This window comes from Gobius niger, assembly GCF_951799975.1.
Source record: "Gobius niger genome assembly, chromosome: 2".
NCBI classification, from domain to species: Eukaryota; Metazoa; Chordata; class Actinopteri; order Gobiiformes; family Gobiidae; genus Gobius; species Gobius niger.
This window is the reverse complement of record NC_136853.1, coordinates 653,435-677,741: the sequence shown is the minus strand read 5'-3', so window position 1 is coordinate 677,741 and position 24,307 is coordinate 653,435. Positions and strand designations below refer to the sequence as shown.

Below are 24,307 nucleotides of genomic sequence, written 5' to 3'. Positions count from 1 at the left end.
GCGCAAAGCCACGTGGTGAACGAGCATCCGCCACACACGCCTCGCGACCCCGGATTGAAACAAACAACACACCGCTGCACGAAGCGAACAGCCTTTCAGACTTTCTTCACACTGTTCTATGATTATCCGTGAGGTGATCGAGCCGGAACCAGCGGGACCAGCGGGACGAGCGAGACCCACGGGACGAGCGCAGTGCATCACGGTGCCGTTTTTGTGGCCCTTTCTGCAGAATCTGCCTGTGGTTTTAAAGTCATGGACGGAACCGAAACTGAAGGTAAGTCAGGGGCTCAATCCGAAACCATCAAATTGTAGCCTCTAAGCACTAACACTAGCAACTAACTCCTTAACCTTTCATGGGGTCAACTGTTAGAGCTTCAGCAGCATTTGAACAATCCGTCCGTCCTTAAACAGGGGAAAGGGAAGTGACATCACCAACAGCTGCTTTTCTTTAAAGTTATTGGTGGAGTGCAGGCCAAACAAAAGTGCATGTCGCCCCCTAGTGTACAGTGTCCAACAACAACATAGTGTCCAAACAAAGACATTTAAGGAGAAAAATAAATCCAAATGATCCAAACGTTTCCCTTTAGTGTTATTTTATTTCAACAGCTGTTTCTTAAAGCTACAGCAGCAAATGATCCATGTGGCTTAAGTTTCTACTAAATGAAAACAAAAGCATTTAATCTGTTTCCTGAGTTTCCTCTTTAACACTGACATGTGACTGAGCTGTGGGGACGACAACATGGATTTATCACTTTATAAAGTTTGGCTTGTGCAGAATCTTAATTTTGAATTATTATTATTTTTTATTATTAAATGTGCTCCTGTCAATCAACAGTGGTTGCGCATGAATCACTCGAGGGTGGGGGCGAGGGGGGTGGGGGGATTTGGCGCAGTGGCTTGTGGGATGGCACATAGCTCCTAATCACTGGTTAGTTAGCATCAGAGGTCCCTATGCTAAAGTGGCTATGATAGTTAGCATCAGAGGTCCCTATGCTAAAGTGGCTATGATAGTTAGCACCAGAGGTCCCTATGCTAAAGAGGCTATGATAGTTAGCACCAGAGGTCCCTATGCTAAAGTGGCTATGATAGTTAGCATCAGAGGTCCCTATGCTAAAGTGGCTATGATAGTTAGCATCAGAGGTCCCTATGCTAAAGTGGCTATGATAGTTAGCACCAGAGGTCCCTATGCTAAAGTGGCTATGTTAGTTAGCATCAGAGGTCCCTATGCTAAAGTGGCTATGATTGTTAGCACCAGAGGTCCCTATGCTAAAGAGGCTATGATAGTTAGCACCAGAGGTCCCTATGCTAAAGTGGCTATGATAGTTAGCATCAGAGGTCCCTATGCTAAAGTGGCTATGATAGTTAGCACCAGAGGTCCCTATGCTAAAGTGGCTATGTTAGTTAGCATCAGAGGTCCCTATGCTAAAGAGGCTATGATAGTTAGCATCAGAGGTCCCTATGCTAAAGTGGCTATGATAGTTAGCATCAGAGGTCCCTATGCTAAAGTGACTATGATAGTTAGCATCAGAGGTCCCTATGCTAAAGTGGCTATGATTGTTAGCATCAGAGGTCCCTATGCTAAAGAGGCTATGATAGTTAGCATCAAGGCTCCTTTTCTTAACTACTTCCTAACTGACTTACCAATTCGGAGGCAACTTGCCATGGCGGACGCTGACGCACATCCGGTTTGGCGTAAAAGCTCTTAGCAATCTGCCCGTTTCGGAAGCAGCCTGAGATTGGCCTAAAACACTTGTCCTGAAGTGGGCACCGCCTCACGCTCCAGGGAACATAATCACACTGTGTTATTCAGCTGCAGGTGAAGATGGATTTCTTTGTTAAATGTAGAGATATCAGTTTGAAACCGTTGCTGTACGGACTGATAAGAGGAAAACAAATGAACTTCACGTTTTCACGCAGTGCCAAATGGAGCCAGATTCAAATTGATGATTTTATTCTGTGACAATACTGAGAGATTTTTTCAGTGGGATTTGGATTTAGTTTTAACCTCTAAACACCCGCCTTAACCAAGGGATTTTGTCTCCAGTTCGGCTTTACCCAAACCCCATAAGCCAGTGTAACGCCTTATTTGAAAGCTAAGACCAACAAAACTGAGCTTTTCCCTCGTATTGTTGTCACTTTGTCAACTCATTTTTGTCGCTATTTTGACACTTTTTTGAGAAGCTTTAGATTTGGGTGAAGCTGAACTGGAGAAAACGTGCTCGGTTCAGGCGGGGGTTAAAAGAAACCGTCTGTGAAGATGATCGTTCTGGTTTCTGCTTCTAAATGACAAACATTTTAGTATCATTGAAAAAAGTATCAGGATCAGTATCGTTACATTTCCCAGAAAAAAACCTTCGACCCACTGCTGTTTACCAGGTCTGTTATGAGGGTTACGGAGGACCTCGAGTTGTCTCCATCTGAAGCTCTGTGGGCTGTAGCAGATGTTCTTCATGTGATGTTTGGTCACAGATGTGTGGAGGAGCAGATCTCCTCTCTGCTGCAGACGTGATGTTCTTCATGTTTTTCATGTTTGGTCACTGATGTGATGTTTTTCATGTATTTGGTCACAAATGTCCGCACAGAGCTGAAGCAGAGGGAGGAGCAGGAGGGCTGATGTAGATGTGATGTCCTTTATGTGCTGTTCTTCATGTTCTTCATGTACAGAGCCTCTTGTAAGTATTCATACACCTTGAACTTTTGCACATTTTGTCATGTTTACAACCCTAAACATAAAGATTTTATTTTGTTTTTTTTTACTTAACGTTCACACACAAGAAACAGACAACTGTGAAGTGAAAGCAAAATGATACATGATTCTGTTAATTTTCAAAAAATAGAAAAGTGAAAAGTGGGGCGTGCATAAGTATTCATACAGCATTTTCTGAGTGCATTAAATTGCCTTTAAAACATTCCTAATGACTCCAGAATGTTCACACCTTGGCCTAACGGTTAAATAGAGGCACCTGTGTGTAATCTACTCTCAGTATAATTACAGCTGTTCTTTTAGGCCCTCAGAGCTGTGGTCACTAAACAACATCATGAAGGTCAAGGAGCACCAGAGAGGTCAGGGATAAAGCTGTGGAGAAGTTTAAAGCAGCATTAAGTTATACAAAGATTTCCCAAGATTTAAACATCTCCCGGAGCAACTGTTCAATCCATCATTCAGAAATGGAAAGAGTAAAGCACCACTGCCAACTTACCAAGACACGGCTGTTCACCTAAACTAACAAACTGAACAAGGAGACACTGGTCAGAAATACAACCAAGTGCCCCAAGATAACTCTGGAGGAGCTGTGAAGTCCTGCCGCTGAGCTGGGGGAATCTGGACATGGGACAACTATAAGTCGTATCTACACAAATCTGGCCTTCATGTACGAGTGGAAGAAGAAAGCCATTATTGAAAGGAGAACATAAGAAATCCTGTTTGAAGTTTGTAGAAGTCATATGGAGGACACAGCTCCATGTGGAAGAAGGAGCTTTGGTCAGATGAGACAAACGTTATGTATGGAGCAAACCTGACACTGCTCATGGTCCTGAGTGCACCATCCCCAGTGTCAAATAAACGGGGGGAGCATCATGCTGTGGGGCTGCTTTTCCTCAGTGGGGACTGGGGAGACTGTGAGAATAGTTGTGAAGATGGATGGAGCCAAATACAGTGACATTTTGGAGGAAAACCTGCTGGAGTCACAAGAGAACTGAGGCTGGGGCGGAGATTCACCTTCAGCAGGACAATGACCCTAAACACAAAGATAAATCTACAATGGAATGGTTCAATAAAAACATATTAATGTGTTAGAATGGCCCAGTCACAGTCCTGACCTAAATCCTATTGAAAATCTGTGGAAAGATCTGAAAACTGCTGTTCACAAACGCTCTCCTTCTAATGTGACAGAGCTGGAGTTGTTTTGTAAAGATGAATGGGCTAAAATGTCAGTCTCTACATGTGCTAATCTTGTAGAGTCAGACCCCAGAAGACTTGTGCTGTTATTACAGCAAAAGGGGGTTCCACAAAGTATTCATGCTGTATGAATACTTATGCACGCCCCACTTTTCACTTTTCTATTTTTTGAAAAATAACAGAATCATGTATCATTTTGCTTTCACTTCACAGTTGTCTGTTACTTGTGTGTGAACGTTCAGTAAAAAAATCAAAATAAAATCTTCATGTTTAGGGTTGTAAACATGACAAAATGTGCAAAAGTTCAAGGTGTATGAATACTTTCGAGAGGCTCTGTATTTGGTCACAGATGTGATGTTCTTCATGTATTTGGTCACAGATGTGATGTTCTTTGTTTGGTCACAGATGTGATGTTCTTCATGTATTTGGTCACAGATGTGATGTTCTTTGTTTGGTCACAGATGTGATGTTCTGCATGTATTTGGTCACAGATGTGATGTTCTTCATGTATTTGGTCACAGATGTGATGTTCTTCATGTATTTGGTCACATATGTGATGTTCTTCATGTATTTGGTCACAGATGTGATGTTCTTATGTATTTGGTCACAGATGTGATGTTCTTCATGTATTTGGTCACAGATGTGATGTTCTTCATGTATTTGGTCACAGATGTGATGTTCTTCATGTATTTGGTCACAGATGTGATGTTCTTCATGTATTTGGTCACAGATGTCCATGCAGAGCTGCAGCAGGTGGAGCAGGAGCTCCAGCGTGTGGAGGAGCAGATCTCCTCTCTGCTGCAGAGGCAGGAGGAGCTGGAGTCCGTCCGTAAAGCCCTGCTGTCCCAGCTGGAGGAGGGGTCTGAGCAGGCTTCATCCTCATCGTCTTCATCATCACAGGGACCTGCAGGGATGTCCAGACAGGAGCTGGAGCGCTACGACTCAGCAGGTGATATCACTTCAGAGCGAGTACTCAGTTACACAAGTACATGCACTTTATGAAGTAGTTTTACCAGAGGGTCCTTTTTACTTCTTGAGTAATATTATAACTGAGTACGGAGACCTTTGGATTCCTGAGTCTAGCCCAGACCGTCCCGAACATCATCCTAGTCCCGGGTCAGCAGAAGACTAAAGACCAACATGCACCACACGCCTCAGTTAAGACTGTTCTTACTGTCTGAGAGACACGTAAGTAAAAACTACAACGACTACACACAGTAATGACAGTAAGCCGTTAGTAATGATATAAAGATATAATGAAATGACTGGAGCCCATTGATACCAGCCTGTTGATATGTAGACTCGGACATTCCTGGGTCGAGCTGGGTACTGTACTGTGTAATGAATCTGATACTGTAAATGTGCAGATCTTCCACACATTATTGTTCTGTTTTCTGGTTCTAGACGGCACGTATAGTATAGGTATCAGAAAAAGTTCAGGTATCGGTATCGTAAACCAAGTGTTGTTGAAGTACTGGTCTACCTACAGCATGTCTGAGTCTGTTCTGCAGAATCTTCATCCTGTGCTTTTCTGTGTGTTTGCTTTGAGCAGATTTCTCCTGGTCAAAGGAAGCACAGCGCCACCTGCAGGAGACCTTCCGCCTGGAGCAGTTCAGGCCTCTGCAGCTGAGGGCCATTAACCTGACTCTGTCCGGCTCAGACCTGTTCCTGGTGATGCCCACGGGCCGCGGAAAGAGCCTGTGCTTCCAGCTGCCGGCCCTCTGCACCAAAGGTACGTTTACTCGCCCAAACGTGGGCTGATCTGAACCAGTTCTCTGACGTCCATCCCCTGTACGTCCTGGTTTACCCACACAGACCTGACACATGTTCACAGAAACTACACGGTGTGGGCTTTCAATGAAAAACTACTGAAAAAGGACGTTCCACTTTATTAAGCAGATCATCATTTTCAAGCAATATGGGAAAGAAAAAGGATCTCTCTGCTGATGAAAAGCGTGAAATAGTTGAATGCCTTGGAGGACGGTTTCTGCCGGACAAATACATCAGATTAAGAGAACAGCTGCTACAAAGCTGGAGTCTCTGAACATGAAGGTGTCGGACCCTCCAGAGGCTGCAGTTGTGCATAAACCTTCTATCCGGGCCTCCCCTAAACTGTTCATTGAAGCTGAAGCAGAAACGTCTGCAGTGGCTCAGAAATACATGAAGACTCATTTTCAAACAGTCTTGTTCACTGATGAGGCCGTGTGACCCTGGATGGTCAGATGGATGGAGTAGTGGATGGTTTGGTGAATGGCCACCATGTCCCAACAAGGCTGTGACGTCAGTAAGGAGGGGGCGGAGTCATGTTTTGGGCCAGAATCATGGGGAGAGAGCTGGTCAGTCCCTTAGGATCCCTGAAAGTGTGAAAATGACCTCTTTCTGACTGACCACTGTCTTCTATGCTACAAAAAGAACTGTTTTACAAGATCATCTTTATCCTGACAACGCCCCATGTCCTGCTGTAAAGAATCCCTCTGCATCACTGGCTGCTATGGGCATAAAAGGAGAGAAACTCATGATGTGGACCCCCTCCTCCCCTGACCTCAGCCCTATTGAGAACCTTCTGAAAAACTTCTATGAGGGTGGGAGGCAGTTTTCATCCAAACAGCAGCTCTGGGAGGCTATTCTAACATCCTGCCAAGAAACCCAAGCAGAAACTGTCCAGAAACTCACAGGTTTAATGGATTGAAGAATTTTGAAGCTGCTCAGATAAGAGTCCAATGTATTTTACCGCTCCCAGCCCTAGTGTGACTGATGTTTGTCGGTGTGTTCAGGCTTCACTCTGGTGGTGACTCCTCTGGTCTCTCTCATGGAGGATCAGACCATGTTCCTGCGCTCCATCGAGGTCCCCGCGGCCTCGCTCAACGCCTCCAGCTCCAAGGTAAACCTCTCCAACTAAGATTACACACGGGCCTCTCATCCCCCTTTCATTAAGCTCATCCTGCTTTTAACACAAGTGCTGCTCAGTGAAGGACCTTTGTCTGTCGATAGCTCATGGGATCGAGGACTCCTTTTTACTGATGATCGTGTCTTTTCGTTCAGGAGCACGCGAAGACGGTGATGACGGCCATGACGGACCCCAAAAGCCCCTTTAAGCTGATCTACGTGACTCCGGAGAAGATCGCCAAGAGCAAACTGCTGATGTCGCGCCTGGAGAAAGCCTACAAGGCCCAGCTGCTGAGCCGCATCGCTGTGGACGAAGTTCACTGCTGCAGCCAGTGGGGGCACGACTTCAGGCCTGGTCAGTCAGTTCCATCAAGCATCTAAAGCTCCAAACATCTAATGCTCCAAACATCAAACATCTAATGCTACAAACATCAAACATCTAATGCTCCCAACATCACATTCAGACTTCAGGCCTGGTCAGTCAGCTCCATCAAGCATCTAAAGCTCCAAACATCTAATGCTCCAAACACCAAACATCTAATGCTCCAAACACCAAACATCTAAAGCTCCAAACATCAAACATCTAAAGCTCCAAACATCTAATGCTCCAAACACCAAACATCTAATGCTCCCAACATCAAACATCTAATGCTCCAAACATCTAATGCTCCAAACATCAAACATCTAATGCTACAAACATCAAACATCTAATGCTCCCAACATCACATTCAGACTTCAGGCCTGGTCAGTCAGCTCCATCAAGCATCTAAAGCTCCAAACATCTAATGCTCCAAACACCAAACATCTAATGCTCCAAACACCAAACATCTAAAGCTCCAAACATCAAACATCTAAAGCTCCAAACATCTAATGCTCCAAACACCAAACATCTAATGCTCCCAACATCAAACATCTAATGCTCCAAACATCTAATGCTCCAAACATCAAACATCTAATGCTACAAACACCAAACATCTAATGCTCCCAACATCAAACATCTAATGCTCCAAACATCTAATGCTCCAAACATCACATTCAGACTTCAGGCCTGGTCAGTCAGCTTGTTCCTCTAAATGCTGATGACCTACAGCATCAAAACTTAAACATAAAGATTTTCTATTCCTTTTCGATGCGTTTCTGTCTCGATTCCAGACCGGTGTGGTTTAACATGGCCCTGCTCTTGTTTACGCTGTAGACTATAAGCTGCTGGGCATCCTGAAGAGACAGTTCCCTCTGGTTCCTCTGCTGGGTCTGACGGCCACAGCCACCAGCAGCGTCCTCCAGGACTGTGAGAAGATCCTGTGTGTGAAGAAACCGGTCACTCTCACCGCCTCCTTCAACCGCACCAACCTCTACTACGAGGTATTTTCTTTGTGATGAGCAGATGATTCCTCAAAGTGTGTCGGTCGGCTTCATTGTGGAGGCGCCATCTGGTGGTGACAAAGCATTACAGCAGTGACTCATTTATTCTGAAACCGTCATGTTTGAGCTGTTTAACCTCTTCACCCCCGCCATCACCAAGCACATTTTCTTCAGTTCAGCTGTACCCAAATCTAAAAGCTTCTGGACCTGAGAACTTATTATGCAAAATTGACTTTTTCCAGCTTTCCATCCTGTTATTCTGTCCCTCCCTCATTAAAAACATGGCTGAAGTGTTGTCTTGGCACATTCACGTATTTTTGAGTAATCTGTAAAAACTCTGATGGTGGCCATTTTGAGTAATCTGTTAAAACTCTGACGGCGGCCATTTTAGGGATAGGTTTGATTGTAGTGTGATATAGACTGGTGCTGTGGGACTGAAAAAAGCAGAACACCCCCTCTTTAAAAGCTTATCTTTCGAAAGCTACGGCCTAAGCTCTTTCCTCATTTTTGTTGTCACATGATCAAGGCCGTGGGAACCCAGGGTGCTGAGGGCGCTGCAGCACCCCCTGGCGGATAGTTTGTGAACTGCAGGCAATATTAACCCCTTAACTCCCACCTGAACCGAACACATTTTCTCCAGCTTTACCCCAGTCCAAAAGCTTCTGGAAAAAACAAAACTGAGACGAAAACAAGGAGGAAAATGTGAAAAAAGTGAGAAAACATTGACAAAAAAATGACAAAAATGGACAAAAATTTGACAAAAAAGTGAGTAAAATTTGACGAAAAATCGAGGAAAAAATTTACAAAAAAGTCACGGAAATTTGACAAAAATGAGTCGACTGCCCAACAAAAAAAGTGATGAAAAAAAATCTGACGTGAGGAAAAAGATCTATTTAGTTTTGTAGGTCTTTCAAATGAGGCGTTACACTGGCCTACAGGATTTGGGTAAAGCTGAACTGGAGAAAATGCTCTCGGTTCAGGCGGGAGTTAAGAGGTTAATAAATAGGATTTATGCACAGAAAAAGTATTTTGGGGTACATTTTGTCCCTCAGCGCCCTCTAACTAAAACATCTTCCCACGGCTCTGCGCATGATTGTTGTTTTCGTACAATTTTTGTCAAGTTTTTTGTCAAATGTTCGTCACGTTTTTCTCTCATTTTTGTTGCGTTTTTTCCAAAAATGTGGCAAAAACGAAACGCGACAACAACAACAAGGAGGAAGCTGAGGTGAGTTTTCTAAAATGATAAGCTCCAGTCCAGAATCTGTGAGAAAATGTGCTCGGTCATGGCAGGGGGAAAGAGAATTGAGCTTTTCGTCAAAAGACTAAAATGAACCCTTCTCTAGTGCATGTAGTGGTTATCGCGACAGGCCGAGTGGAGAAAAGCTCTTTCAGAGGGGGTGAAATGAATGTACTTTTGGCTGGAGGTCCTTCACACGCGCTCGGCTCCAGAGACACTCAGAGCTTCACTCACACCAGGACATTAACCCACCTTGTGTTTGTGTTTGTAAAGGTCCGGCTCAAAGACTCAGACGCCGACACTGCTCTGAACGACATCGCTTCACTGATCAAGAGCCGATACCAGAGTCAGTCAGGTACAGACCCCCCGCTTTAGCTCTCCGGGTCAGCTTTACCCAAATCCAAAAGGTCACAAGCTAAGACTTCCAGCCCTCGTCTAAGCTCAGCTTTTCCCTCGTGTTGTTGTCACTGTTTGACACATACAGTAGCTGTTTATGATTGGTATCATAAAAAGAATCGGTATCATGTAAAGTATCGGTATCATGTAAAGTATCGGTATCATGTAAAGTATCGGTATCATGTAAAGTATCGGTATCATGTAAAGTATTGGTATCATGTAAAGTATCGGTATCATGTAAAGTATCGGTATCATGTAAAGTATCGGTATCATGTAAAGTATCGGTATCATGTAAAGTATCGGTATCATGTAAAGTATCGGTATCATGTAAAGTATCGGTATCATGTAAAGTATCGGTATCATATAAAGTATCGGTATTATGAATATGTATCCTTTTATGATACCAATACATATTCGTGACCACAGACACGCCTGTCTGGGCTCTCGTTCGTCCACAGGAATCATCTACGTGTTCTCTCAGAAGGACTCGGAGAGCGTGTCGTCGGCGCTGCAGAAGCGTGACATCGCGGCGTATCCGTATCACGCCAACATGGACGCCGAGGACAAGTCCAGAGTCCACCGCAAATGGACCAATAACAAGATCCAGGTTTGACCCGCCCTCTCGCAGAACGCGCTTTACCCTGGCCCATATCCCCTTATCTTCTCCTGGTTGGGGACATTAGCCTGAGACTGTTCTCCTGGTCAGGACCTGAGACTGTTCTCCTGGTCAGAGCCATGAGCCTGAGACTGTTCTCCTGGTCAGGGCCATGATCCTGAGACTGTTCTCCTGGTCAGGGCCATGAGTCTGAGACTGTTCTCCTGGTCAGGACCTGAGACTGTTCTCCTGGTCAGGGCCATGAGTCTGAGACTGTTCTCCTGGTCAGAGCCTGAGACTGTTCTCCTGGTCAGGGCCATGAGTCTGAGACTGTTCTCCTGGTCAGGGCCATGAGTCTGAGACTGTTCTCCTGGTCAGGGCCTGAGACTGTTCTCCTGGTCGGGGCCTGAGACTGTTCTCCTGGTCAGGGCCATGAGTCTGAGACTGTTCTCCTGGTCAGAGCCTGAGACTGTTCTCCTGGTCAGGGCCATGAGTCTGAGACTGTTCTCCTGGTCAGGGCCTGAGACTGTTCTCCTGGTCAGAGCCTGAGACTGTTCTCCTGGTCGGGGCCTGAGACTGTTCTCCTGGTCAGGGCCATGAGCCTGAGACTGTTCTCCTGGTCAGGGCCATGAGTCTGAGACTGTTCTCCTGGTCAGAGCCTGAGACTGTTCTCCTGGTCAAGGCCATGAGCCTGAGACTGTTCTCCTGGTCGGGGCCATGATCCTGAGACTGTTCTCCTGGTCAGGGCCATGATCCTGAGACTGTTCTCCTGGTCAGGGCCATGAGTCTGAGACTGTTCTCCTGGTCAGAGCCTGAGACTGTTCTCCTGGTCAGGGCCTGAGACTGTTCTCCTGGAAGGGGCCTGAGACTGTTCTCCTGGTCAGGACCATGAGCCTGAGACTGTTCTCCTGGTCGGGGCCTGAGACTGTCCTCCTGGTCAGGGCCATGAGTCTGAGACTGTTCTCCTGGTCAAGGCCATGAGCCTGAGACTGTTCTCCTGGTCAGGGCCTGAGACTGTTCTCCTGGTCAGAGCCATGAGTCTGAGACTGTTCTCCTGGTCAGGGCCATGAGTCTGAGACTGTTCTCCTGGTCAGGGCCATGAGTCTGAGACTGTTCTCCTGGTCAGAGCCTGAGACTGTTCTCCTGGTCAGGGCCTGAGACTGTTCTCCTGGTCAGGGCCTGAGACTGTTCTCCTGGTCGGGGCCTGAGACTGTTCTCCTGGTCGGGGCCTGAGACTGTTCTCCTGGTCAGGGCCTGAGACTGTTCTCCTGGTCGGGGCCTGAGACTGTTCTCCTGGTCAGAGCCATGAGTCTGAGACTGTTCTCCTGGTCAGGGCCATGAGTCTGAGACTGTTCTCCTGGTCAGGGCCATGAGTCTGAGACTGTTCTCCTGGTCAGAGCCTGAGACTGTTCTCCTGGTCAGGGCCTGAGACTGTTCTCCTGGTCAGGGCCATGAGTCTGAGACTGTTCTCCTGGTCAGGGCCTGAGACTGTTCTCCTGGTCAGGGCCTGAGACTGTTCTCCTGGAAGGGGCCTGAGACTGTTCTCCTGGTCAGGACCATGAGCCTGAGACTGTTCTCCTGGTCAGGGCCTGAGACTGTTCTCCTGGTCAGGACCATGAGCCTGAGACTGTTCTCCTGGTCAGGACCATGAGCCTGTTCTCCTGGTCAGAGCCTGAGACTGAGACTGTTCTCCTGGTCGGGGCCTGAGACTGTTCTCCTGGTCAGGACCATGAGCCTGAGACTGTTCTCCTGGTCAGGACCATGAGCCTGAGACTGTTCTCCTGGTCAGGACCATGAGCCTGTTCTCCTGGTCAGAGCCTGAGACTGAGACTGTTCTCCTGGTCGGGGCCTGAGACTGTTCTCCTGGTCAGGACCATGAGCCTGAGACTGTTCTCCTGGTCAGGACCATGAGCCTGAGACTGTTCTCCTGGTCAGGACCATGAGCCTGAGACTGTTCTCCTGGTCAGAGCCTGAGACTGTTCTCCTGGTCAGGGCCTGAGACTGTTCTCCTGGTCAGGGCCATGAGCCTGAGACTGTTCTCCTGGTCAGGGCCATGAGCCTGAGACTGTTCTCCTGGTCAGGGCCTGAGACTGTTCTCCTGGTCAGGGCCATGATCCTGAGACTGTTCTCCTGGTCAGGGCCATGAGCCTGAGACTGTCCTCCTGGTCGGGGCCTGAGTCTGTTCTCCTGGTCAGAGCCATGAGCCTGAGACTGTTCTCCTGGTCAGGGCCTGAGACTGTTCTCCTGGTCGGGGCCTGAGACTGTTCTCCTGGTCAGCTTGTGCTCAGTGGTGGTTTCTTTCCAGCCCTGTTGCATGAATCCTGTTCTCCTCGTCTCCAGGTGGTCGTTGCCACCGTGGCCTTTGGGATGGGCATCGACAAACCCAACGTCCGCTTCGTGATCCACCACAGCATCAGCAAGTCCATCGAGAACTACTACCAGGAGAGCGGGCGCGCAGGTAACTACTACTAACTTATACTAACTACTACTAACTACTGACCACTGCTGACCACTACAGGAGAGCGGGCGTGCAGGTAACTACTACTAACTACTACCAGGAGAGCGAGCGTGCGGGTAACTACTACTAACTACTACCAGGAGAGCGAGCGTGCGGGTAACTACTACTAATTACTACCAGGAGAGCGAGCGTGCGGGTAACTACTACTAACTACTACCAGGAGAGCGGGCGCGCAGGTAACTACTACTAACTAGTACCAGGAGAGCGAGCGTGCGGGTAACTACTACTAACTACTACCAGGAGAGCGGGCGTGCGGGTAACTACTACTAACTACTACCAGGAGAGCGAGCGTGCGGGTAACTACTACTAACTACTACCAGGAGAGCGGGCGTGCGGGTAACTACTACTAACTAGTACCAGGAGAGCGAGCGTGCGGGTAACTACTACTAACTACTACCAGGAGAGCGAGCGTGCGGGTAACTACTACTAACTACTACCAGGAGAGCGAGCGTGCGGGTAACTACTACTAACTACTACCAGGAGAGCGAGCGTGCGGGTAACTACTACTAACTACTACCAGGAGAGCGGGCGTGCGGGTAACTACTACTAACTACTACCAGGAGAGCGAGCGTGCGGGTAACTACTACTAACTAGTACCAGGAGAGCGAGCGTGCGGGTAACTACTACTAACTACTACCAGGAGAGCGGGCGCGCGGGTAACTACTACTAACTACTACCAGGAGAGCGAGCGTGCGGGTAACTACTACTAACTACTACCAGGAGAGCGGGCGTGTGGGTAACTACTACTAACTAGTACCAGGAGAGCGAGCGTGCGGGTAACTACTACTAACTACTACCAGGAGAGCGAGCGTGCGGGTAACTACTACTAACTACTACCAGGAGAGCGGGCGTGCGGGTAACTACTACTAACTACTACCAGGAGAGCGAGCGTGCGGGTAACTACTACTAACTACTACCAGGAGAGCGGGCGTGCGGGTAACTACTACTAACTACTACCAGGAGAGCGAGCGTGCGGGTAACTACTACTAACTACTACCAGGAGAGCGAGCGTGCGGGTAACTACTACTAACTACTACCAGGAGAGCGAGCGTGCGGGTAACTACTACTAACTACTACCAGGAGAGCGAGCGTGCGGGTAACTACTACTAACTACTACCAGGAGAGCGAGCGTGCGGGTAACTACTACTAACTACTACCAGGAGAGCGGGCGTGCGGGTAACTACTACTAACTACTACCAGGAGAGCGGGCGTGCGGGTAACTACTACTAACTACTACCAGGAGAGCGAGCGTGCGGGTAACTACTACTAACTACTACCAGGAGAGCGAGCGTGCGGGTAACTACTACTAACTACTACCAGGAGAGCGAGCGTGCGGGTAACTACTACTAACTACTACCAGGAGAGCGAGCGTGCGGGTAACTACTACTAACTACTACCAGGAGAGCGGGCGCGCAGGTAACTACTACTAACTAGTACCAGGAGAGCGAGCGTGCGGGTAACTACTACTAACTACTACCAGGAGAGCGGGCGTGCGGGTAACTACTACTAACTACTACCAGGAGAGCGAGCGTGCGGGTAACTACTACTAACTACTACCAGGAGAGCGGGCGTGCGGGTAACTACTACTAACTAGTACCAGGAGAGCGAGCGTGCGGGTAACTACTACTAACTACTACCAGGAGAGCGGGCGTGCGGGTAACTACTACTAACTACTACCAGGAGAGCGAGCGTGCGGGTAACTACTACTAACTACTACCAGGAGAGCGAGCGTGCGGGTAACTACTACTAACTACTACCAGGAGAGCGAGCGTGCGGGTAACTACTACTAACTACTACCAGGAGAGCGGGCGTGCGGGTAACTACTACTAACTACTACCAGGAGAGCGAGCGTGCGGGTAACTACTACTAACTACTACCAGGAGAGCGGGCGTGCGGGTAACTACTACTAACTACTACCAGGAGAGCGAGCGTGCGGGTAACTACTACTAACTACTACCAGGAGAGCGGGCGTGCAGGTAACTACTACTAACTACTACCAGGAGAGCGGGCGTGCAGGTAACTACTACTAACTACTACCAGGAGAGCGGGCGTGCAGGTAACTACTACTAACTACTACCAGGAGAGCGGGCGTGCGGGTAACTACTACTAACTACTACCAGGAGAGCGAGCGTGCGGGTAACTACTACTAACTACTACCAGGAGAGCGAGCGTGCGGGTAACTACTACTAACTACTACCAGGAGAGCGAGCGTGCGGGTAACTACTACTAACTACTACCCGGAGAGCGGGCGTGCGGGTAACTACTACTAACTACTGACCACTACTGACCACTACAGGAGAGCGGGCAGCTTGACCACCTCTCTGCTGTTGTCCACTGGGTTCTCCATTGGGGTTGTGAAGGGGACACATCGCTCCAGCATCTTCCCCTGAAAAGTGACCGTTGCTCCTGTTGTTCCTTTGCCCCCCCAGGCCGGGACGACCAGCCCGCAGACTGTATCCTGTACTACGGGTTTGCAGACATCTTCAGGATCAGCACCATGGTGGTCATGGAGAACGTGGGCCAGAAGAAGCTGCTGCAGATGGTGGATTACTGCCACAGCCTGGACAGGTCAGTCTCAGGGCACAGATGAGGCCACTGCCACAGCCTGGACAGGTCAGTCCCAGGGCACAGATGAGGCCACTGCCACAGCCTGGACAGGTCAGTCTCAGGGCACAGGTGAGGCCACTGCCACAGCCTGGACAGGTCAGTCCCAGGGCACAGATGAGGCCACTGCCACAGCCTGGACAGGTCAGTCTCAGGGCACAGATGAGGCCACTGCCACAGCCTGGACAGGTCAGTCTCAGGGCACAGATGAGGCCACTGCCACAGCCTGGACAGGTCAGTCTCAGGGCACAGGTGAGGCCACTGCCACAGCCTGGACAGGTCAGTCCCAGGGCACAGATGAGGCCACTGCCACAGCCTGGACAGGTCAGTCTCAGGGCACAGATGAAGCCACTGCCACAGCCTGGACAGGTCAGTCCCAGGGCACAGATGAAGCCACTGCCACAGCCTGGACAGGTCAGTCCCAGGGCACAGATGACGCCACTGCCACAGCCTGGACAGGTCAGTCTCAGGGCACATACGAGGCCTCTGCCACAGCCTGGACAGGTCAGTCTCAGGGCACAGATGAGGCCACTGCCACAGCCTAGACAGGTCAGTCCCAGGGCACAGATGAAGCCACTGCCACAGCCTGGACAGGTCAGTCCCAGGGCACAGATGAGGCCACTGCCACAGCCTGGACAGGTCATTCTCAGGGCACAGATGAGGCCACTGCCACAGCCTGGACAGGTCAGTCTCAGGGCACAGATGAGGCCACTGCCACAGCCTGGACAGGTCAGTCCCAGGGCACAGACGAGGCCACAGCCACAGCCTGGACAGGTCAGTCTCAGGGCACAGATGAGGCCACTGCCACAGCCTGGACAGGTCATTCTCAGGGCACAGATGAGGCCACTGCCACAGCCTGGACAGGTCAGTCTCAGGGCACAGATGAGGCCACTGCCACAGCCTGGACAGGTCAGTCCCAGGGCACAGACGAGGCCACAGCCACAGCCTGGACAGGTCAGTCCCAGGGCACAGATGAGGCCACTGCCACAGCCTGGACAGGTCAGTCCCAGGGCACAGATGAGGCCACTGCCACAGCCTGGACAGGTCAGTCTCAGAGGGAGGGAGGGACGGACGGTCTGTAATTTAGAACATAACTCCGCATGAGTCCGTTCATAAATAAATGGCGTCAGTGTCACAGTCACACATCTGTCACACATCTGTCATGTGGGGGGAGTGAGAGCTTTCTGTCAGAAGAGCCTCTGAGCCTCAGGATCATGATCAGAACAAGAACAGAATCATGAGGCTTTTCCTGAAGCTGTGTCTGCTGTTAATGTGTTAATGTGTTTGTGTTTGTGTGTGTTTGTGTGTGTGTGTGTTTGTGTGTGTTTGTGTTGTGTGTGTGTGTGTGTTTGTGTTGTGTGTGTGTTTGTGTTGTGTGTTCGTGTGTGTTTGTGTGTGTTGTGTGTTTGTGTGTGTTTGTGTGTGTGTGTGTTGTGTGTTTGTGTGTGTTTGTGTTGTGTGTTTGTGTGTGTTTGTGTGTGTGTGTGTTTGTGTGTGTTTGTGTGTGTGTGTGTTTGTGTTGTGTGTTCGTGTGTGTTTGTGTGTGTGTGTGTTTGTGTGTGTGTGTGTGTTTGTGTGTGTGTGTGTTTGTGTGTGTGTGTGTTTGTGTTGTGTGTTCGTGTGTGTTTGTGTTTGTGTGTGTTTGTGTGTGTTTGTGTGTGTTTGTGTGTGTTTGTGTTTCAGGTGTCGTCGTTCTCTCATGGCCGTTCACTTTGACGAAGTGTGGGATGAAGACGACTGTAACCAGATGTGCGATTCATGTCGTCATAAACCAGGTGTGTGTCATTACACATGTGTCTCCTATAACCAGGAACATGTATTCTTCTCCCTGTCCTCCAGACTGCTCCTCTGAGGACATGTGTCTCCTATAACCAGGAACATGTATTCTTCTCCCTGTCCTCCAGACTGCTCCTCTGAGGACATGTGTCTCCTATAACCAGGAACATGTATTCTTCTCCCTGTCCTCCAGACTGCTCCTCTGAGGACATGTGTCTCCTATAACCAGGAACATGTATTCTTCTCCCTGTCCTCCAGGCGGCTCCTCTGAGGACATGTGTCTCCTATAACCAGGAACATGTATTCTTCTCCCTGTCCTCCAGGCTCCTCCTCTGAGGACATGTGTCTCCTATAACCAGGAACATGTATTCTTCTCCCTGTCCTCCAGACTGCTCCTCTGAGGACATGTGTCTCCTATAACCAGGAACATGTATTCTTCTCCCTGTCCTCCAGGCGGCTCCTCTGAGGACATGTGTCTCCTATAACCAGGAACATGTATTCTTCTCCCTGTCCTCCAGGCTCCTCCTCTGAGGACATGTGTCTCCTATAACCAGGAACATGTATTCTTCTCCCTGTCCTCCAGACTGCTCCTCTGAGGACATGTGTCTCCTATAACCAGGAACATGTATTCTTCTCCCTGTCCTCCAGACTGCTCCTCTGAGGACATGTGTCTCCTATAACCAGGAACATGTATTCTTCTCCATGTCCTCCAGGCTGCTCCTCTGAGGACATGTGTCTCCTATGACCAGGAACATGTATTCTTCTCCATGTCCTCCAGGCTGCTCCTCTGAGGACATGTGTCTCCTATAACCAGGAACATGTATTCTTCTCCATGTCCTCCAGGCTGCTCCTCTGAGGACATGTGTCTCCTATGACCAGGAACATGTATTCTTCTTCATGTCCTCCAGGCTGCTCCTCTGACATGTGTCTCCTATAACCAGGAACATGTATTCTTCTCCCTGTCCTCCAGACTGCTCCTCTGACATGTGTCTCCTATAACCAGGAACATGTATTCTTCTCCATGTCCTCCAGGCTGCTCCTCTGAGGACATGTGTCTCCTATGACCAGGAACATGTATTCTTCTTCATGTCCTCCAGGCTGCTCCTCTGAGGACATGTGTCTCCTATGACCAGGAACATGTATTCTTCTCCATGTCCTCCAGTCTGCTCCTCTGACATGTGTCTCCTATAACCAGGAACATGTATTCTTCTCCCTGTCCTCCAGACTGCTCCTCTGACATGTGTCTCCTATAACCAGGAACATGTATTCTTCTCCATGTCCTCCAGACTGCTCCTCTGAGGACATGTGTCTCCTATAACCAGGAACATGTATTCTTCTCCCTGTCCTCCAGGCTGCTCCTCTGAGGACATGTGTCTCCTATAACCAGGAACATGTATTCTTCTCCATGTCCTCCAGGCTGCTCCTCTGAGGACATGTGTCTCCTATAACCAGGAACATGTATTCTTCTCCCTGTCCTCCAGGCTGCTCCTCTGAGGACATCAGCCCTCACGCTCGGCAGGTGCTGCAGATCCTGGAGCTGGCCGACTCTCAGGATGAGAAGCTGACTCCCCTGAAGCTCCTGGAGGCCTGGAGCGGGAGGGGCCCGGCCAAACACCGGAAGATGATCCAGAGCACCTCGCTGGGGCGGAGAGACGCTGAGGCCGTGCTGGTGCGCATGCTGCTGCTGGGGTACCTCAGGTCAGAGCTCCTTAATGCTTCAGGGGTACCTCAGGTCAGAGCGCCTTAATGCTTCAGGGGTTCCTCAGGTCAGAGCTCCATATGCTTCAGGAGTACCTCAGGTCAGAGCGCCTTATGCTTCAGGGGTACCTCAGGTCAGAGCTCCTTATGCTTCAGGAGTACCTCAGGTCAGAGCTCCTTATGCTTCAGGGGTACCTCAGGTCAGAGCTCCTTATGCTTCAGGAGTACCTCAGGTCAGAGCTCCTTATGCTTCAGGGGTTCCTCAGGTCAGAGCTCCTTATGCTTCAGGGGTTCCTCAGGTCAGAGCTCCTTATGCTTCAGGAGTACCTCAGGTCAGAGCTCCTTATGCTTCAGGGGTTCCTCAGGTCAGAGCGCCTTAATGCTTCGGGAGTACCTCAGGTCAGAGCTCCTTATGCTTCAGGAGTACCTCAGGTCAGAGCTCCTTATGCTTCAGGGGTTCCTCAGGTCAGAGCGCCTTAATGCTTCGGGAGTACCTCAGGTCAGAGCTCCTTAATGCTTCAGGGGTTCCTCAGGTCAGAGCTCCTTATGCTTCAGGAGTACCTCAGGTCAGAGCTCCTTATGCTTCAGGGGTTCCTCAGGTCAGAGCTCCTTATGCTTCAGGGGTTCCTCAGGAGCTCAGAGCTGTGTCCCCCTCAGAAGGTCCTCCTGCTCGTGTCTGCTCTCATGGTTGGTCTTCTCTTCAGGGAGGACTTCAGCTTCACTCCGTACACCACTCACTTCTACCTGAAGCCGGGCCGTAAAGCTCCTCTGCTGAAGAGCCCCACACACCGACTGAGCATGAGCATGAGGCCCCCCGCACAGGTGAGGCCCCCCGCACAGGTGAGGCCCCCCGCACAGGTGAGGCCCCCCGCACAGGTGAGGCCCCCCGCACAGGTGAGGCCCCCCGCACAGGTGAGGCCCCCCGCACAGGTGAGGCCCCCCGCACAGGTGAGGCCCCCCGCACAGGTGAGGCCCCCCGGGAAGGACCAGAGCAAAGCACCCAAGCGTCCGGGCCCCGGGGCTGGAGACGGCCCTGAGAGCAAGAGGCCGAAGGGGAGAACAGCGCCCCCTACGTCCTGAGGTCAAAGTGCAGCGTCTGGTACGACCTTCACCTCAGATAAGAACTAACCAGACTCAGCTTTGTGTTTAACCTCTGACCTCCCGCCTGAACAGAGCACTTTCCCTCCAGTTTGGTTTTACCCAAATGTAAAAGCTCATTGGAAAAAGTGGAAAAAATAAAATTAAAAAAAGAAGCGACAAAAAAATAAATAAAAATGTGACAAAAAAACAATAAAAATGTGACAAAAAAAATAATAAAAATGTTACAAAAAAATAATAAAAATGTTACAAAAAATTATTAAAAATGTGACAAAAAAATAAATAAAAATGTGACAAAAAAATTATAAAAATGTGACAAAAAAATAATAAAAATGTAACAAAAACATAATAAAAATTTAACAAAAAAATAATAAAAATGTTACAAAAAATTATTAAAAATGTGACAAAAAAATAAATAAAAATGTGACAAAAAAATAATAAAAATGTAACTAAAAAATAATAAAAATGTGACAAAAAAATAATAAAAATGTAACTAAAAAATAATAAAAATGTTACAAAAAATTATTAAAAATGTAACAAAAACATAATAAAAATGTAACAAAAAAATAATAAAAATGTTACAAAAAATTATTAAAAATGTGACAAAAAAAAGCAACAAAAGTGTGTCAAACTCTGACAAATCTGAGATGAAAAAGAATGTGAAAAAGTGAAACCACGAGGCAGCAATGCGAGGAAAAGGATCTGTTTGTATGTCTTGGCTTTGAGGCGTTTCTCTGGCCAATGTGCTGTAAGCGCCAGGTCAGAACTTGTTAGATTTGGGGAAAGCCGAACTGGAGAAACTGCGCTCGGTTAAGGCGGAGGGTAAGAGGTTTACCTACCCTCACTTTAACCGGGCACATTTTCTCCAGTTCACCTGGACGACATCATATTTAAGTTTATAAAAAAAACAGTGTATTTCATCAAAAAATAGAAAATGTAAATACTATTTTTTTTCATTAAAAAAATTGTATTTACATTTTTTATCAAATATAAATTCATACACTATTTTTTTTGTTTGCACATTTGTGGCTGTTTCGTTGCCTTCTCATCCTCGTCTCTTTTTTTTCCAGGAGGTTTTAGATTGGGGTAAAGCCGAACAGAGACATTGTGCTGGGTTAAAGTGGGGGTCAGAGGTCAGAGGTCAAAGTGCTTTTTAAAGCCCTGTAGAAACCCTGCTTGTGTGGATGTTGTGAGTTATTACATTTTATATTAAATTATATCATTTCCTCTCCTGTAGGACTGGCCTCGCCCGGCCTGCAGGGGGCAGCAGAGAGGACATCAGCAGAGAGGACAGCCCCGCCCACACCTCTCCTCCCAGCTGTCCGTCACCTCAGACTCCTGACCTCGCTCGGCCTGCAGGGGGCAGCAGAGAGGACAGCCCCGCCCACACCTCTCCTCCCAGCTGTCCGTCATCTCAGACTCCTGACCTCGCCCGGCCTGCAGGGGGCAGCAGAGAGGACATCAGCAGAGAGGACAGCCCCGCCCACACCTCTCCTCCCAGCTGTCCGTCATCTCAGACTCCACGGCCGAGGAGCTGATCCACCTGAGAGACGTTTACCACAGGCAGCTCAGGAGGATTCACCCCCACGAGCCCCCCCCCGAGGGCCTCTGAGCCGGGGGCCTCTGAGCCGGGGGCCTCTGAGCCGGGGGCCTCTGAGCCGGGGGCCTCTGAGCCGGGGGCCTCTGAGCCGGGGGCCTCTGAGCCGGGGGCCTCTGAGCCGGGGGCCTCTGAGCCGGGGGCCCTGGCCTGTCTGAGGCCCTGAGGAGCCTCCTCCTGCGGCGCCGCCTCAGCTCCAGGAACAACATTTCCTGAACATTCTCACCTGTAGAGCTGTGCTGATGTTTTATACTTTATACCATAGATATATATAAAGGCTAGACGTCTTACGGCACAATCAGCACGAACACAAATCCTCGGCTGTAATTCTGAATGCTGGAACATGTTTGATAAATATGTTTTTATATTTTATTTAGAAGTATGCAGTGTCATAACTATATCTCTGAGGTTTACAACAAACCAAACCATTTGAAAATCGGTGGAAAATTGAGCAAGTTATGGTTATTTAAAAGTATATTTAAAACACAATGCTATGAGTCAGCGAGCTCCCTGTGGCAAGATGGCCGCCGTGTGTGGACGTCGCCCTCCTCTGGCCAGCAGCGCGTAGGAGACATCTATCCTTTATATATATCTATGCTTTATACTACTGTTTACGGCAGGTTTCGCTGGAATAGCAGGAGACTCTGCCGGAAAAAATACATTTGATCAGTTTTCATGTTTTGAGATAAACTGGTCTCTAACAGATAATAAACTTTTATCTGGAAACAAAGAAATCCCTAAAAACCTGTTTAATGATTGCACTAAGTCAATGTTTCTTCATGGATTTATTTAGTTTCTTTTCAAGGACATTTTTAGCTTCAGTCCTTCGGACTTTAAACTTTCCAGTCTTGAACTGAACAATACTTAGAGGATGTTTTGTTTTCTGGATGATTTGAATAATGCCATCATTATTTCTAATACAAATCTAAGCTCTAAGCATAGACTATTGGATACACCACATGATTCTACTTCTTCCTACGGCGCTGGGAGGGAGGTGGTGCGGGGGCCGGACGCACGTGGTGATGTCACGTTTGAGCAGCGTGGCCACGCAGAGAACATCCCTGTTCACTCTTTATCTCAGGACAGCGTTCCTCACAGAGGATCAATCAGTAGTTTGGTTCCTGTTTGTGCGTAAAAAGCAGCTTTTGCAAATGCAAGGTTTATGAACCACGAGGAGGCGGAGGAGAAAAGAGAGGAGGAGGAACCCTGACAGCCTGCTGCTGCACTAACCTGCCACACAAACCACGTCTCCCGGCCTGCCCAGGGGCCTCGTTATCAAACTGTGCCTGAGACTCTGACTTTGAAAGTGCGTAGGAAAGAAACGCAACATTCTGTACGCAAAGTTAGTTTCCGATCTCTAAAACCCTGCGTATGCGCCGGTACCACACCTGACCGCCCTCTCTCCTTTGCTGATCACACCTGGAGCAGAAAGCTGTGGACCTCACGCCACGCCCTCCGGACACGCCCTCTGGATACACCCTCACGACACGACCTCCGGACACGCCCTCTGGATACACCCTCTGGCCACGCCCTCCGGACACACCCTCACGCCACGCCCTCTGGCCACGCCCTCCGGACACGCCCTCACGCCACGCCCTCTGGACACGCCCTCCGGACACGCCCTCTGGACACTCCCTCCGGACACGCCCTCCGGACACGCCCTCTGGACACGCCCTCTGGACCCGCCCTCTGGACACGCCCTCTGGACACGCCCTCCGGACACGCCCTCCGGACACGCCCTCCGGACACGCCCTCTGGACACGCCCTCTGGACACGCCCTCTGGACACGCCCTCTGGACACGCCCTCCGGACACGCCCTCCGGACACGCCCTCTGGACACGCCCTCTGGACCCGCCCTCTGGACACGCCCTCCGGACACGCCCTCCGGACACGCCCTCCGGACACGCCCTCTGGACACGCCCTCTGGACACGCCCTCTGGACACGCCCTCCGGACACGACCTCCGGACACGCCCTCTGGACACGCCCTCTGGACACGCCCTCTGGACACGCCCTCACGACACGCCCTCTGGACACGCCCTCTGGACACGCCCTCTGGACACGCCCTCCGGACACGCCCTCTGGACACGCCCTCTGGACACGCCCTCTGGACACGCCCTCCGGACACGCCCTCTGGACACGCCCTCTGGACACGCCCTCTGGACACTCCCTCTGGACACGCCCTCTGGACACGCCCTCCGGACACGCCCTCTGGACACGCCCTCCGGACACGCCCTCTAGACACGCCCTCACGACACGCCCTCTGGACACGCCCTCTGGACACGCCCTCCGGACACGCCCTCTGGACACGCCCTCACGACACGCCCTCTGGACACGCCCTCACGACACGCCCTCTGGACACGCCCTCTGGACACGCCCTCTGGACACGCCCTCACGACACGCCCTCCGGACACGCCCTCTGGACACGCCCTCACGACACGCCCTCTGGACACGCCCTCTGGACACGCCCTCACGACACGCCCTCTGGACACGCCCTCCGGACACGCCCTCTGGACACTCCCTCTGGACACGCCCTCTGGACACGCCCTCCGGACACGCCCTCTGGACACGCCCTCCGGACACGCCCTCTAGACACGCCCTCACGACACGCCCTCTGGACACGCCCTCTGGACACGCCCTCCGG

The 24,307-nt window shown here is 49.7% G+C and overlaps 1 protein-coding gene across 1 annotated transcript; it reads left to right on the top strand.

Moving 5' to 3' along the window:
- Positions 1-68: 68 nt before the first annotated feature.
- recql (RecQ helicase-like) lies at positions 69-21,606 on the top strand (the record flags this gene model as incomplete). Its single annotated transcript, XM_079552218.1, has 14 exons — positions 69-274; positions 4,629-4,847; positions 5,451-5,630; positions 6,673-6,779; positions 6,941-7,139; positions 7,980-8,146; positions 9,657-9,738; positions 10,238-10,386; positions 12,715-12,832; positions 15,322-15,460; positions 17,180-17,271; positions 18,754-18,970; positions 19,675-20,043; positions 21,306-21,606. Exons 1-14 carry the CDS (start codon positions 253-255, stop codon positions 21,604-21,606), a joined length of 2,361 nt encoding a protein of 786 aa, XP_079408344.1. The 5' UTR covers positions 69-252.
- Between the last annotated feature and the right edge of the window lie 2,701 nt (positions 21,607-24,307).